We start from the raw sequence: 16,147 nt of genomic DNA on the forward strand, positions 1-16,147 counted from the left end.
GCCAAGAGAGAGATACGTTTGGCGAAGGCACAGGCGGAAGAACAAATGGCTAAAAATGTAAAAAAGGGAGATAAAAATTTTTTCTGATATATTAGTGAAAGGAGGAAGATAAAAAATGGAATTGCTAGGCTAAAAGATGCTGGGAACAAATATGTGGAGAGTGATGAGGAGAAAGCAAATGTGCTAAACAAATACTTCTGTTCTGTGTTCACAGAAGAAAATCCTGGAGAAGGACCGAGATTGTCTGGCAAAGTTACACGAGAAAATGGAGTAGATTCTGCGCCGTTCACGGAGGAGGGTGTTTATGAGCAACTTGAAAAACTGAAGGTGGACAAAGCGATGGGACCAGACGGGATCCATCCCAGGATACTAAGGGAGCTCAGAGAGGTTCTGGCGAGTCCTATTAAAGACTTGTTCAACAAATCTCTGGAGACGGGAGTGATTCCTGGGGATTGGAGGAGAGCGGATGTGGTCCCTATTCATAAAAGTGGTCACAGGGATGAAGCAGGAAACTACAGGCCGGTGAGCCTCACTTCAGTTGTTGGAAAAATAATGGAAGTGTTGCTGAAAGAAAGGATAGTGTATTTCCTTGAATCTAATGGGTTACAGGATCCGAGGCAACATGGCTTTACAAAAGGTAAATCGTGCCAAACGAACCTGATTGAATTTTTTGATTGGGTAACCAGAGAGCTGGATCGAGGACATATGCTAGATGTAATTTACTTGGATTTCAGCAAAGCCTTTGATACAGTTCCTCATAGGAGGCTGTTGAACAAACTTGAAGGGCTGAAGTTAGGACCCAAAGTGGTGAACTGGGTCAGAAACTGGCTGTCGGACAGACGCCAGAGGGTGGTGATTAATGGAAGTCTCTCGAAGGAAGGAAAGGTGACTAGTGGAGTCCCTCAGGGTTCGGTGCTGGGGCCAATCCTGTTCAATATGTATGTAAGTGACATTGCTGAAGGGTTAGAAGGAAAAGTGTGCCTTTTTGCAGATGATACCAAGATTTGTAACAGAGTAGACACCGAAGAGGGAGTGGAGAATATGAAAAAGGATCTGCAAAAGTTAGAGGAATGGTCTAATGCCTGGCAACTAAAATTCAATGCAAAGAAATGCAGAGTAATGCATTTGGGGATTAATAATAGGAAGGAACCGTATATGCTGGGAGGAGAGAAGCTGATATGCACGGACAGGGAGAGGGACCTTGGGGTGATAGTGTCCGAAGATCTAAAGGCGAAAAAAACAGTGTGACAAGGCAGTGGCTGCTGCCAGAAGGATTCTGGGCTGTATAAAGAGAGGCGTAGTCAGTAGAAGGAAGAAGGTGTTGATGCCCCTGTACAGGTCATTGGTGAGGCCCCACTTGGAGTATTGTGTTCAGTTTTGGAGACCGTATCTGGCGAAAGATGTAAGAAGACTTGAGGCGGTCCAGAGGAGGGCGACGAAAATGATAGGAGGCTTGCGCCAGAAGACGTATGAGGAGAGACTGGAAGCCCTGAATATGTATACCCTAGAGGAAAGGAGAGACAGGGGAGATATGATTCAGACGTTCAAATACTTAAAGGGTATTAACGTAGAACAAAATCTTTTCCAGAGAAAGGAAAATGGTAAAACCAGAGGACATAATTTGAGGTTGAGGGGTGCTAGATTCAGGGGCAATGTTAGGAAATTCTATTTTATGGAGAGGGTGGTGGATGCCTGGAATGCGCTCCCGAGAGAGGTGGTGGAGAGTAAAACTGTGACTGAGTTCAAAGAAGCGTGGGATGAACACAGAAGATTTAGAATCAGAAAATAATATTAAATATTGAACTAAGGCCAATTACTGGGCAGACTTGCACGGTCTGTGTCTGTGTATGGCCGTTTGGTGGAGGATGGGCAGGGGAGGGCTTCAATGGCTGGGAGGGTGTAGATGGGCTGGAGTAGGTTTTTACAGAGATTTCGGCAGTAGGAACCCAAGCACAGTATCGGGTAGAGCTTTGGATTCTTGCCCAGAAATAGCCGAGAAGAAAAAATAAAAAAAATAAATTTAAATTGAATCAGGTTGGGCAGACTGGATGGACCATTCGGGTCTTTATCTGCCGTCATCTACTATGTTACTATGTTTTAAGTTGCTGCATCACTTTATATCTGAAAACCTGCAAGAGATAAAGCGATGTCTTTCAGAATTATGCTGAATAAATATTTTCCATATGGAAACACAGAGACCTCTGAAATACTCTTAGAAAACACATTTCAACATTTTATTTTTCTTTAAATGTAGATTTATTGTTGGTTGCACATTGTGAGTGAATGTTAACATGAAATTTGCAGGAATACTTATTTATTGATCTAATAATTGTCTTTCTTTAATTCCTTTAGGAACAGAACAAAAAATGTCATTCTACCTGGAAACTATGGATACGGAAAAGTTCCCTATATATTACCATTGCAAAGTGACACAGAGCCACTGCCCCAGAAAACCAGGAGGAATCGGCAGCTAAGAAGAAACCAAGGACATCGACAAAATCAAGGATATCGGAGAAAAGCAAATGTGGTGCCCAGTTCTCAGGCTAATCCTGCCATTCTTCATGCCAGTCCATATGAAGAAGCCCATAGTCCCCAGCACAGACCTCATGAATCAGGGTCTTCAATTTATCACCAGAGTTCATCCGAGGGTTTGCTTCCTAGCACTGCCTCACTGACTCATGGCTCTGTGTCCCACCATCTGTTTCAGGATAAACCTAACTTGCAGCATGGAGCTGCCGCCATCGTATGCATGGGTGCCTATAAACAATACAAACTTTGCAACACAAATGTAAGTGCAGATGCTTTCTTTTTAAAGAAATATGTGTATATCTTTTCTCAGTTTCTAGCCCCTCACCTCCACTGTTAAGTGAACTCTTCAGATAACTTCTAAAAATTAAATATGTTGATATTATTGTGCACAAGAAAATAACAAACATTTATTGGCTCAATATTCAGCTGGAGTGGTCAGCATTAAAAAAAAAATGCTGGCTGCTGTGGCTGAATTAAATCCGAATAATTAGCTATGGTATCTGGATAAAGATAAAGCTAGAAATAATTAGTATTACCATGATCTAATTAAAAAATCTTTAATTGAAATATCTGACATGGTCACATTTCACCCCAAGCTGCATCAGGGATAAAGCTAGGGTTACCATATTTTATAAAGAAAAACCCCTGACACATAACCCACCCCACCCCGTTCCCTCACCCCATTCCACCTCCAGTCCCGCCCCAAGCTGTTCCAGCTCCACCCAGTTCTGTGTCCAGCCCTGCCCAGTTCCTTCTCCAGCCCCGCCCAGTTCCACCCCCGATCCCCGCCCCCAGCAAGCCTCCTATCTTCTGCAACGAGCTTCAGTCGCGTCTGGAGAACCTGGAGCATGCGCGGATGTGTGTGACATCATCCGCGTATGCTCAGAGGCCCTGGAGTTGGTCAGGGCTTTCTAAAACCCAGACAAATGCCAGGTTTTGAAAAGCCTGTTCGGGAGCCTGGACAGTCCTCTAAAAAGAACATAAGAATAGCCTTACTGAGTCAGACCAATGGTCCATCAATCCCAGTAGCCCGTTCTCACAGCGGCTAATCTAGGTCACTAGTACCTGCTAAAAACCCAAAGAAAATAGGACATGTCCAGGTTTTCCCAGACGTCTGGTAACCCTAGGTAAAGCATCACAAATGTGGTTGTAAAAATATCTCAATGTCAATGCTCCACAGTAGTGGTAAGATCTACACAGCGTTGTTTTCAAACCAACAACTTTTATCTGAGTAAATAAGGACTGAAGTGGAGACTTACCCACCTGATGCAGCCTGAGAAGGAAATGTGGCCATGTTGGGTATTTCAATTAAAGATTTTTTTTATCAGCTCAACTGATCACAGTCCTAGCTCTTTATTTTTGTTTGTTTGTATTACTGAGCCTCTGTGTTTTCCTAAAGTTAGGACAACCTCTTTGGTGAATATTTCATCTAACCAGATAAATACTGCTACTACTTATCATTTCTATAGCACTGCCAGATAGCACTTTGCCCACAGACTAACTTGGCACTGTCTCAATAGTGCGGAGGCAGTCTACACAGCAGCACTATCATAGGACAGCCATGGCTGTGAAATATCTGGATAACTGCCACAGTAATTGGGATATTTTCCTTTTGAATACTAGCCATTATTGGGTCATTATTCAAAAGCATTTATCTGGCAAATGAATAAGTGCTGTGGACTAGGATATTTAGCAACTCAATCCAGTGGCATAGCGAGGGTGAGTGGTACCCCATCCCGCCCTCTTCTCTGCCTCCCGCTCCTTCCCGACCCTCCTGCTGCACATGCATGTCTCTGTACCTCTTTAATTTTCCCGGCGCAAACAGCATCACAAACTTGCTGCCTGTGTCGGTGTTGGCTCTCTCTCTGATGTCACTTCCGGGTCCTGAGTCTAGGAAGTGATAACATAGTAACATAGTAAATGACGGTAGATAAAGACCTGAGTGGTCCATCTAGTCTGCCCAGCCAGAGAAAGCGCTGATGCTGGCGTGCGCAGCGGGTTGGATTTGCTGCTCACACTGGTGAAAAGCTAGAGGTACGTTGGAGGTGGGGATGGGGTGGGGAGTGAAGGCATGCGTGTGGGGGAGGAGTGGGAAGAAGCGGGGGTGGGGGTAGAGAAGAGGACAAGTGCTGGTGCCCTCACCAAGACGATGCCCAGGGCAGTCCACCCCTCCCCCACTGCACCACTGACTATCTGGATAGTGGCTCTGATTACCCTTACAGCTCAATTTTGCTCTATGTAAATAGTAACACAATCTGAATGTGGATCAATAAAAACCCAAAAAACAATTTTTACCCCTGGGCCATGTTGGTTCCTTCAATAAAATCTGCTTCCTCTATTTCAGCTCCACTTGTTGTTCCATCTGCAGTCCATTTCACTGTTATTGCTCTCTGTAAATCAGGGGTGTCAAAGTCCCTCCTCGAGGGCCGCAATCCAGTAGGGTTTTCAGGATTTCCCCAATGAATATGCATAAGATCTATTAGCATACAATGAAAGCAGTGCATGCAATTAGATCTCATGCATATTCATTGGGGAAATCCTGAAAACCTGACTGGATTGCGGCCCTCAAGGAGGGACTTTGACACCCCTGCTGTAGATAGTACCTGGACAGTCCGGGAACTTATCCAGTTAATGGCAATATTCAGTCTACTAACCGGATAACTTAGGACAGATAAAAGGACTGAATAACACAACTATCCCAATAAGTTCTGGCACTGACCACCTTATCTGTATAATGGTGCTGAATATCAATGTTTTTATTGGTTTCTCCAAATTTGGCCCAACACAACAAGAAAAACAATTGAAGTAACAGCACTAAAGCGATGACAGATATCATATCATATTTACATGGTAGTGACATAAGCATCGAGTTTGTCCAATATGCGCTGCTAATTGGTCCTATTTGCATAGTTTTCATTAGTTGCACCTTCATATTTATTGCACAGACTGTGTTCCACCAGTGATTCCAATTACTGATTATCATTTTCAAGGTGATTACCATCATGAAATACAGAAGGTGACCCTCACATTCTCATAGAGGTATATTGAGACCCACAGATTATTATCTTATAGGTTAACATCTCCAGAAACTCTCCCAGTTATTAGGCCACTGTGTTGTAATTGTGGACAACACAGCAATATATGTAAGAAGGTTCTTACATCTTCATGCAGGTCCAAAATAATATATATTCTGGTAAAGTATTTTTCTGTCCTTGGAAAGCTCACAATCTAAGTTTGTAACTGAGGCAATAGAGCCACAGTGGGATTTAACCCAGGACTTCATAACCTCAAATAAAAAAGTTCCATAATACTCTGCAATTTTTTATATATTCAATGTCCAAAGTATGAGTTTATGGAGGATTGGGATAAAAATCAGTTTTTTTGTGATATCCTTCTGAAATGCAGTTTTTGAAATTACCTATGGTATATTTCTTGCTCCTTGCATATTAGGGAGCCAGAGTTGAGATTTTCTCCACTTTGTTTTAGTTTTGGAGTCAATAAGTACTAGCTGGTCCTTCATAAAATCATATAATTAAGTTCATACTAGAGACAGTTACATTTGATTTTCTGATTTTTCTGGTATTTTTACTGTTTCCCTCCTAGTTTGGTATGGTCAGGTGATACATTATCCACTGCTAATGCCAGGGTTGTCGATAAGAGTCTGAGGGCTCCTTTTATCAAGCCACGCTAGCGGTTTAACGCGGATTAAACCGCCAGCTGTGCTAGTCACTACTGCCTCCTCTTGAGCAGGCAGCAGTTTTTAGCCAGCGTGGGGGTTAGCGCGTGATGAAAAGTCACGCGCGTTAACCCTGCTAGTGCGGCTTGATAAAAGGAGCCCTGAGGTGTGGGTTGTAATTGGGAGTTGAAGTTATAATCAAGGGTGGGGTGGGGTAACCAAACTTGACTTCTGTTTGTTTGGAGCACCAGTTACAGAAAATAAAAAGTTATATAAACAAAATGAAAATAGCTATATGAGTAAATGACAGAAGAAACTAAACAAAACCATTTTTTTGCCTGCACACATGTACTTCTCACCCACATACAGGGAAAAAGATTCATGTTGGACTCTTGTGTTGATTGATGAGTCATCACTTACTCTACTAACATGGTTCATTAACCTAAATCCTCTGTTTATTAGGGGGCTTGTGGATTACTACTAAGCCCCAGTTCTGGGTTAAATCCAACTTTACTGTTGTTAATTCTCAGTCTCTTCACCATACTCTGTATTTTATTACTGCAGTTTCTTTCAGGGGGTCTGGGTTTAAGGGCTAGATGTGCTAAAGTCAGTCGGTAATACCGACTGGATCGCTGTTGGCAGATTCTCTGGCTAATTTTGGCTGAGCGATTGATGCGTAATCGAGTTGACATGCAAATTATTTGAGCGGAAACTCGCTCTAATCTCATACGATCGATCGATTTAAACACATGCACAGAATATTCCTGTTGGTTTTTGCTGTAATGTATGCATGCACCTGTTGTACGTCAGTCATAGGTGTGGTTTATTTGTGCTAGTGCTGCCCGATTTTTGATTCAATTTGATTCAGCCTATTGAATTGATTATTCGATTCGATTTTCCTGCCCAATTGGGTGTTTTTTTAAAACATCCTGGTGGGTTTATTTTATAGAGACTCCTAAATTCCCACTATATAAGAAAAAAGTGCAAGCAATATTAATTCCTAACTATAGGGGCCTCAGTTAAGGAGCCTACGCAAGTCATAGACTCTGACCGCACTAGTCTGCGTAGATTTCCAGCTCCTTTGCTCCAATCATCGGCAACCCTCCAGTCCCTAACCTTCACTAAAATTTAGGTTTAATATTTTATTGCCCATAAATTCCTAAAAAATTTTGCTTATTATTTTTCATACAAAAAGTTTAATAATACTTCATAAAATTTAAACTGATACTTCTTACTATACTATTCGGTTTACAATTTAAATGCACTATTTACGATTTGAATGCACTATTTCCTTGAAATGAGACTAAATTTTAACAACCAAGTGTATATAGTAGAGTTTAAAGTTACTTAGCTCCAAACTATATATTCACAGCAAATTGCTTCAAAACATGCCAACGTGGCCAGCGTTTCGTGGAAACTTATTAAACTTATTAAACCCACTGCTTCAGGGCCAGTTAGTGGAGCAAGATCTGTTCTGAGTCATCTCCAGGCATGGAGATGACTCAGAACAGATCTTGCTCCACTAACTGGCCCTGAAGCAGTGGGTTTAATAAGTTTCCACGAAACGCTGGCCACGTTGGCATGTTTTGAAGCAATTTGCTGTGAATATATAGTTTGGAGCTAAGTAACTTTAAACTCTACTATATACACTTGGTTGTTAAAATTTAGTCTCATTTCAAAGAAATAGTGCATTCAAATCGTAAATAGTGCATTTAAATTGTAAACCGAATAGTATAGTAAGAAGTATCAGTTTAAATTTTATGAAGTATTATTAAACTTTTTGTATGAAAAATAATAAGCAAAATTTTTTAGGAATTTATGGGCAATAAAATATTAAACCTAAATTTTAGTGAAGGTTAGGGACTGGAGGGTTGCCGATGATTGGAGCAAAGGAGCTGGAAATCTACGCAGACTAGTGCGGTCAGAGTCTATGACTTGCGTAGGCTCCTTAACTGAGGCCCCTCTAGTTAGGAATTAATATTGCTTGCACTTTTTTCTTATATAGTGGGAATTTAGGAGTCTTTATTATTGTTATTTTTCCACTACGGGATTTATAATATAGTGGGTTTATTTTATAGCCTCTTCACCCCTTTTATAGCCTCTTCACCCCCTTTGCCCTCTCCTACCACACTGGCGCTGTGGTGTAAACAAAATAAACAAACAAAAAAGACTTTTCCTCTCTCTGCTAAATCCTAACTCATGTTCGCGGTCTAACACCAGCTCTGGCAGGATGCACGTTTCAAATCTGACATATTGTAATCACAAACAGAAAATAAAATTAGTTTTTCTACCTTTTGTTCTCTGGTCATTATTCAAATCTTGTTGGTCCCAGGCTCTGGTTGTCTTCTGATAACTTGATTGCCAGGATCTTATTCTTTCTCCGTGCTAACCATCAATCTTCCATCTCTGTTCTCCCCATTCCATTTCCCTTCCCTCTCCCAGAGGTCTGGCATCTTTCCTTTTTTTTGTCTCCATCCACAGATCCACCTTCTCTCAACTACCCTTTCATCCAGCATCACTCCCTCCTTCCCCACCACCCCAGGGTCCACCATCTCTCCCTTTCTGTTCCTTTCATCCCTAAATCCCATTGTCCACTATCTCTCTCCCTCTCCTCTGTTTTAGACCCATTATTTCTTCCCCTCAAAGTCTGGCATATGCACGTCTCTTTGAACTCCCCTTCCCTCCCTCCCTCCCTCCCTCCCTCCGTGTACTTCTACACCAGAGCCCCCTCCCCTGAACGTCTGCACCCCCTGAAGGCCTACACCCCACCCCTGAAGGCCTGCATGTCCCCCCCTGAATGCCTACACCACACCCTTGAAGATCAGCCTTTCCCCCCCTGAAGGCCTGCCCCCCCCCCCGGAAGGCATGTACCACCCCCCTGAAGGCCTACACCCCACCCTTGAAGACCAGCCTGTCCCCCCTGAAAGCCTGCACCCCCCCAGAAGGCATTTACCACCCCTCCTGAAGGCCTACACCCCACCCTTGAAGACCAGCCTGTCTCCCCCTTAATGCCTACACCCCACCCCTGAAGGCCTGCATGTCCCCCTGAAGGCCTGCACCCCCCTGGAAGGCATGTACCACCCCTCCTGAAGGCCTACACCACACCCCTGAAGGCCTGTATGTCCCCCCTAAATGCTTAAATCCACCCCTGAAGGCCTGCATGTCCCCCCCTGAAGGCCTACACCCCACCCCTGAAGACCAGCCTGCACCCCCCCGAAGGCATGTACCCCCCCCCCCCCCAGAAGGCCTGCACTCCCCACGAAGGACTATACCTCCCCTCCCCCTAGAAGGCCTGCACCCTCCCCCATGAAAGACTACAACCCTCCTCCCCCTGGAAGGCCTACGTGTTTAATTTATCTAAATTCAGCAGCCTGCCCTGCAGAAGAAGATCGCTGGCTCTAGCGATCTTTGTAAGCTGCCATAGGTTGTCCGAGTTGTCTTCTCTCTGCCGCGGTCCCGCCCCTTCTCTGATGTCAGAGAAGGGGTGGATCTGCGGTACAGAGAAGACAACTCGGACAACCTATGGCAGCTTACAAAGATCGCTAGAGCCAGCGATCTTCTTCTGCAGAGCAGGCTGCTGAATTTCTGTAAATTCGCACTCGTAATACCCAACTGTTTGCTTTCCCGTCCCTAAAGGGCTGTGTCTACAAGAGATTCCTAGATAGATCTCTAGCATTCCAAGCAGGCAAATGGAATAAATGTCTTACTACTCTCATTTCTAACTCACCCTCCTACCAAACGTTCAGGAAATCAATCAAAACCTATCTCTTTGACAAATTTCTCTGACTCCCTCCCCGCCTTGTAACCCTGCCTTGTATTTCCGACATGCCTCCGGATTTCCTGACTACTCCCGACTTGCTAAGCTAAGCTGATTGACTTGTTTGTAACATCACTGTCTATGTACAGTCTATTATTCTGTTAACAGCTCTGAACTGTTTTGGTACTGCGGTATACAAAAATAAAGTTATTATTATTATTAAATTGCTGAGGGAAGCCGGACACTAGTGGGGAAGCCACTTCCTGACTGACCCTCCCCACTCGCCCTTTAAAGCAGGAGTGGCAGGCCAGCAAGAGGCACCGCTGGCACTCCTCTTTAGGGGTGAGGGGGAAGGGTCAGTCAATGAATTGGGAGGCCAATTTTTTGGTGGGGTAAATCGATTCACCCAAAGTGAATCGGTGAATCGTTTCGAATCGTGAATCAGGCAGCACTAATTTGTGTGTTTCAAGTTTACTAAGATTTGTTATCTATGCAATATCATATATTTCAATGCATATAACAATTAAAAAAAAAAAAAAAAAAGGGAGGACAAAACAAGACATTGTATACAAATTATATACTTTCTAATCCAAACTGGTACAAAAGGCAAAGGGGATGAACTACAATCTTTAAAGAAAGAAAAGAAACATTTAGGGAAGAACACATAAGAAGAAAATAAAATAAAATAAGGATAATTTGGTGACCTACCCATAAGATTGATTAGGATCTAAGCAGGGGTAGGGAACTCCGGTCCTCAAGAGCCGTATTCCAGTCAGGTTTTCAGGATTTCCCTAATGAATATGCATGAGATCTATATGCATGCACTGCTTTCAATTGGGGAAATCCTGAAAACCCGACTGGAATATGGCTCTCGAGGACCGGAGTTCCTTACCCCTGGTCTAAAGGCTTAGTAATTGGTAAGTTATGCTGTCTATGTATTGAATGCGTCCTTATACAGAAAGCTTTTTAAGGAGCGCTTGAATTTTTCTAAGGAAGGTTCATTACGTAGGTATAGTGGTAAATTGTTCCAAAGCTGGAGTGCTATGACTGAGAAAATGGTAGATCTCCTGGTCCCTATTATTTTTAGAGAAGGAATAGTTAATAAATGTTGTTGTGTTGATCTGAGTGCCCTAAATGGAGAATACAGTATCAAAAGATGATCCAGAAATATCGGCGCATGTGATTGTTGAATTTTAAAAGTTAACAGTATGATTTTAAAAGTTATTCTATGTGTGATTGGTAGCCAATGTGGTTTGTAAAAGTGGTGTAATGTGGTCATATTTTTTTGAATTTGTAATAATTTTTATTGCTGTATTTTGTATTATCTGTAGCCTTCTTATTTCTTTATTGGTTAAGCCATGGTATAAAATATTGCAATAATCTAGCCTAGAAATGATTAATGAGTGGATTAATAATAATAATAACAGTTTATATACCGCAGTACCGTTAAGTTCTATGCGGTTTACAAAAGAATAATGAAGTACAAGTTGAGAGAGCTTAAGGGATGGGAAAACAAGAGGGGGAAAGGGAGAGAGAACCGTTATAGAGAGGAACGGGTCAGCTGTCTAGATACTTCAGGAACAGGTGAGTTATGAGGCGCTTCTTGAATACCTCATAAGTGGTGGGCGAGAGCAGTTGTTCTAGATCAGGGGTGCCCAATACGTCGATTGCGATCGACCAGTAGCTCAGGAAGGCAACGTGAGTCGATCGCGGAGCCCATCCCGGGCTCCATGATAGACTTGTGTTGCCGTCCTGATCTACAGGCCGATCAGCCTTCCTCTCCAGTGTTCTCCCTAGGGCCTTTTAGCTGGGCGGTCCGCCCAGCTGTCATCTGCCGCTGCTGAACATTAAAACCCCCCACACAAAAAAATGGCTTGGAGATTTCAGCCCGTAGCGAACTTATGCTCCGGGCTCTAACGTGTGCATGCCGGCTTCTCTTCTCTTCCCTCCGAAACCGGAAGTTATGTCCGGGGGGGGGGAAAGAAGGGAAGCCGGCACGCACATGTTGAGAGCCCTGAAGCAAGCGTTCGCTACGGGCTAATGCGGGAGACAGGTTAGTGAAGCATTTGTTCTTCTTCCTGCCGGGTCCTGCCTACTTTCTGTTTCCGCGAAGGCAGGACCCGGCAGCATTTCCCCCAATAGGTTGATCACGATCTTGGGCTGATCAGCCTTCCTCTTCCCGATGGCAGAATTGACGTCGGGGAGAGGAATGTTGGTTGGCCGAAGCAGGGAGAGCTTGGGGCCTGTTATTGGTGGCGTTTGGGTCCTGGTCCCCGATGGCAATGGCAGTGGCAGTGGCTTGGGGGAGGGCAGGGAGAAAGAAAGAAAAAGGGCAGGCAGGGAGACAGAAGGAAAGAAGAGAAACAGAAAAAAAAGAAAGGGAGGCAGAGAGAAAGAAAGGGCAGGGAAGAGGAAGGAAAAGTTGGGGGAAGGAATGAGGTCTGGAGGAGAGGAAGCATACAGGCTAAAAGAAGGGAAGAAAGATTGTATGCACAGTCAGAAGAAGAAAGTGCAACCAGAGTCTCATGAAATCACCAGACAAGGTAGGAAAAATGATTTTATTTTAAATTTAGTGATCAAAATGTGTCTGAATTTATATCTGCTGTCTATATTTTACACTAAGGGCCCCTTTTACTAAATCGCAATAGAGGTTTTTAGCGCAGGGAGCCTATGAGTGTCGAGAGCAGCGCTGGGCATTCAGCGCAGCTCCCTGCGCTAAAAACTGCTATCGTGGTTTAGTAAAAAGGGAGGGGAGTATATTTGTTTATTTTTGTATGGTTGTTACTGAGGTGATAGTGCATAGAGTCATCTGCTTTGACCTCTTTGAAAAACCCTGGAATAGGAATGATAATTAACATTTTCTATGCGTACAGTGTGCTTTGTGTTTTTTTTAAATTTTATTGTTGGTAGATCATTTTGACTTGGTCATTTAAAAAGTAGCTCGCAAGCCCAAAAAGTGTGGGCACCCCTGTTCTAGATCTTTACCCCATAAAGCTGCTTGATGTGAGAGAAGATATTCATAGTGTTTTTTTAAGTTTGCAAACTCTGACCGGGGGAGAAATGAAGTGCAAGTGGGAGCTTCTCTTGTGTCTGTTGGCTGAGAAGGAGAAGAGGTCAGTTATGTATTTAGGGGCTAGACCGTAAAGAACTTTAAAGCAGAGGCAGGCATACTTAAACTTTATACGTGCTTCCAACGGCAGCCAGTGTAGCTGTTTGTAGTATGGCGTCACATGATCAAATTTCTTTAGACCGAAGATAAGTCTGACCGCAGCGTTTTGTATTAATTGTAAGCATCGCATATTCTTTTGGGAGATTGCTAAATAGGCGATGTTACAGTAGTCAAGTTGACTCAGTACGAGGGATTGTACCAGGATTCTGAATGCAGAGTTATCAAAATATGATTTAATGGATTTAAGCTTCCAGAGGGTGAAAAAACCCTTTTTGATTAAGGAGTCTACCTGGTCTTTCATGGTTAGGCATTGGTCAAGAGTTACACCCATTAGAGTGTTGAGAGCTTCAGGTTTTAAAACTTTTGATATTGATCTGATGAGACGTAACTTATAAAAGCAATTTTTAACTACTGAACTAATTTGGTTATGATAAGAAAGTTCCTGATCTAATGTTACTCACAATATTTTTTGTTGTAGTTACTATTTGGAGAGGGATGTTATTTAGGAGTATCTGTGATGAAAATTTAAAATCCTTTTTCCATGGGAAAAACATTACAGAAGATTTTGTTACGTTCAAGGCCAACACATTGTCCTTAAGCCATTGGCTTATTTGTTTTAACTTGTTATTTATAGTTATTATCTCCTTTGGGTCTGCTGAGTTTAAAGGGTACAGAAGTTGGATGTCATCTGCCTATGCAAATGAGGAAAATCCAATAGACTGACTGAGAGTTAGGAGAGGTGATAAAAAGATATTAAATAAAAGTGGGGAAAGAATTGAACCCTGCAGAATTCCGAAGGAATTGGTGATGATGAATTATCCCGAAGGAAGTTGTTAGATGATGAATTATTAAAGATGACTTTAGCTGAACGATCTTGAAAGTATGATTTAAACCAATTTAATACTTGGTCGGAAATGCCAATTGAAGTCTTTTGATGAGTAGGTGATGGTCTATGGTAGGGGTGCCCACACTTTTTTGACTCGCGAGCTACTTTTAAAATGACCAAGTCAAAATGATCTACCAACAATAAAATTTTAAAAAAACACAACGCAAACTGTACGCATAGAATGGTTAATTATCATTCCTATTCCGGGGTTTTTTCAAAGAGGTCAAAGCAGATGACTCTATGCACTGTCACCTTAGTAACAACCATACAAAAATAGACAAATACTCACCCCCCTCCCTTTTTACTAAACCACAATAGCAGTTTTTAGCGCAGGGAGCTGCGCTGAATGCCTAGCGCTGCTCTCGACGCTCATAGGCTCCCTGCGCTAAAAACCACTATTGCGGTTTAGTAAAAGGGGACCATATTGTAAAATATAGACAGCAGATATAAATTCAGACACATTTTGATCACTAAATTTAAAATAAAATCATTTTTCCTACCTTGTCTGGTGATTTCATGAGTCTCTGGTTGCACTTTCTTCTTCTCACTGTGTATCCAATCTTTCTTCCCTTCTTTCAGCCTGTATGCTTTCTCTCCTCCACACCTCATTCCCTCCCCCAACTTTTTCTTCCTCTCTCCCTGACCTCTCTTTCTTTTTCTCTTCATGCCCCCTTTCTTTTTTTCTGTTTCTCTTCTTTCCTTCTGTTTCCCTGCCTGCCCCCTTTCTTTCTTTCCCTGCCCTTCCCAAGCCATCGGGGAACAGGACCCAAACCGCCACCAATGGATAACAGGCCCCAAAGCCGCCGCCGCCCCATGCTCTGCCTGCTTCGGGCCGACCAGCATTTCTCTCCCCGACGTCAATTCTGCCGTCGGAGAGGAAGTTCCGCCCAGCCAGGCAGCAATTGGCTGGCCCGAACTTCCTCTCCGACGGCAGAATTGACATCGTGGAGAAGAAGACTGATCGGCCCGATAGATCGCCAAGGCAAAGTGAGTCCTGGTTGATCGACTCACTTTGCCTTGGTGAGCTACCCATCGATCGCGATCGACCTATTGGTCACCCCTGGTCTATGGTATCAAATGCCGCAGATAAGTCAAGTGAAACCAGAAGGACAGATTTGTGATGATCTAAATGGTACTGTATATTAGTTGTGAGTCCTATCATAGAATGTTCAGTTTAATGGTTTGATCTAAAACCTGTCTGATTGGGATGTAGTATATGAGTTTTTTCCTATAAAGTTGGTTATATGATTAAAAACAACTTTTTCTATTAATTTGGCAAGAAAGGGAAGATTGGCTATGGGTCTGTAGTTTGATTCAGTTGCTATTGATTCTTTTGGGTTTTTTATAATTGGTCGGATGATTGCCTCTTTCCATTCTTTTGGTATGAGTCCTGTTGTTAGACTAGTTTCTATCATTCTCTGAATAAAAGGACCAAAAAAATAGAATTTGAGCTCCCTTCAACTATTCCGTAAGCATCTGAAAACTTGGCTCTTCTCCAAAATGTAACCTCTCCCCCTCTCTGGTCCTCTAAGCCCTAACCTCTCTTTATACTTATTTCTATAATTCCATTGGAGTTCCGTTCTATCCCAACCCCTGTAAACCGTGCCGAGCTCCACATTGTGGAGATGATGCGGTATATAAACCCAAGATTTAGTTTAGTTTAGTTTAGAAATATTGTTTTAGAAAAAATGGGGAAATTGAATTAATATCTGAATCCTTTGTATTGATGCTTTGTAAAAGTTTTTAAAATTGGAATGTTAAAATTGGCACATTTGGAGATAGGTATTGTTTGTATTTGTTCTTCGTCTAAGTTAAGATTAGTATTTGGGTTGATGCAGTCTCTAATTTTATTTATCTTATTTACAAAATAATCAGCGAGATTTTGGGCACTAGGTCTGATTTCTAATGATTTTTTCTTCTCCTTGATGAGGTCCGAAATCTCCGCAGAGAACCACTGTGGCTTATTGTTCTTTCGCCGTTTACTTACAGAAGAAGCCCTTTCTGGATACGTCAATCGCTCCTCCTAAACTTACTTGCTCCACTTCATCACTGACGCTGACCCATTCTGCTTCTATTCCTTTCTCTCCTCTCTTCTACCTTCCAAAGTATTTAGATCAATGCTGTCTTTTT

General features: G+C 42.7%; 1 protein-coding gene across 3 annotated transcripts in view; it reads left to right on the plus strand.

The window, feature by feature from the left end:
- Nucleotides 1-16,147, plus strand: part of THSD4 (thrombospondin type 1 domain containing 4) — a 1,080,479-nt gene that overhangs the window by 263,970 nt on the left and 800,362 nt on the right. For all 3 annotated transcript variants that reach the window (XM_033919867.1, XM_033919866.1, XM_033919868.1), the window contains exon 6: nt 2,353-2,788. In XM_033919867.1, the coding sequence (XP_033775758.1) occupies nt 2,353-2,788 (436 nt within the window). The remainder of the gene's footprint in view (nt 1-2,352; nt 2,789-16,147) is intronic.

Source organism: Geotrypetes seraphini, chromosome 14 (genome assembly GCF_902459505.1).
Source record: "Geotrypetes seraphini chromosome 14, aGeoSer1.1, whole genome shotgun sequence".
NCBI classification, from domain to species: Eukaryota; Metazoa; Chordata; class Amphibia; order Gymnophiona; family Dermophiidae; genus Geotrypetes; species Geotrypetes seraphini.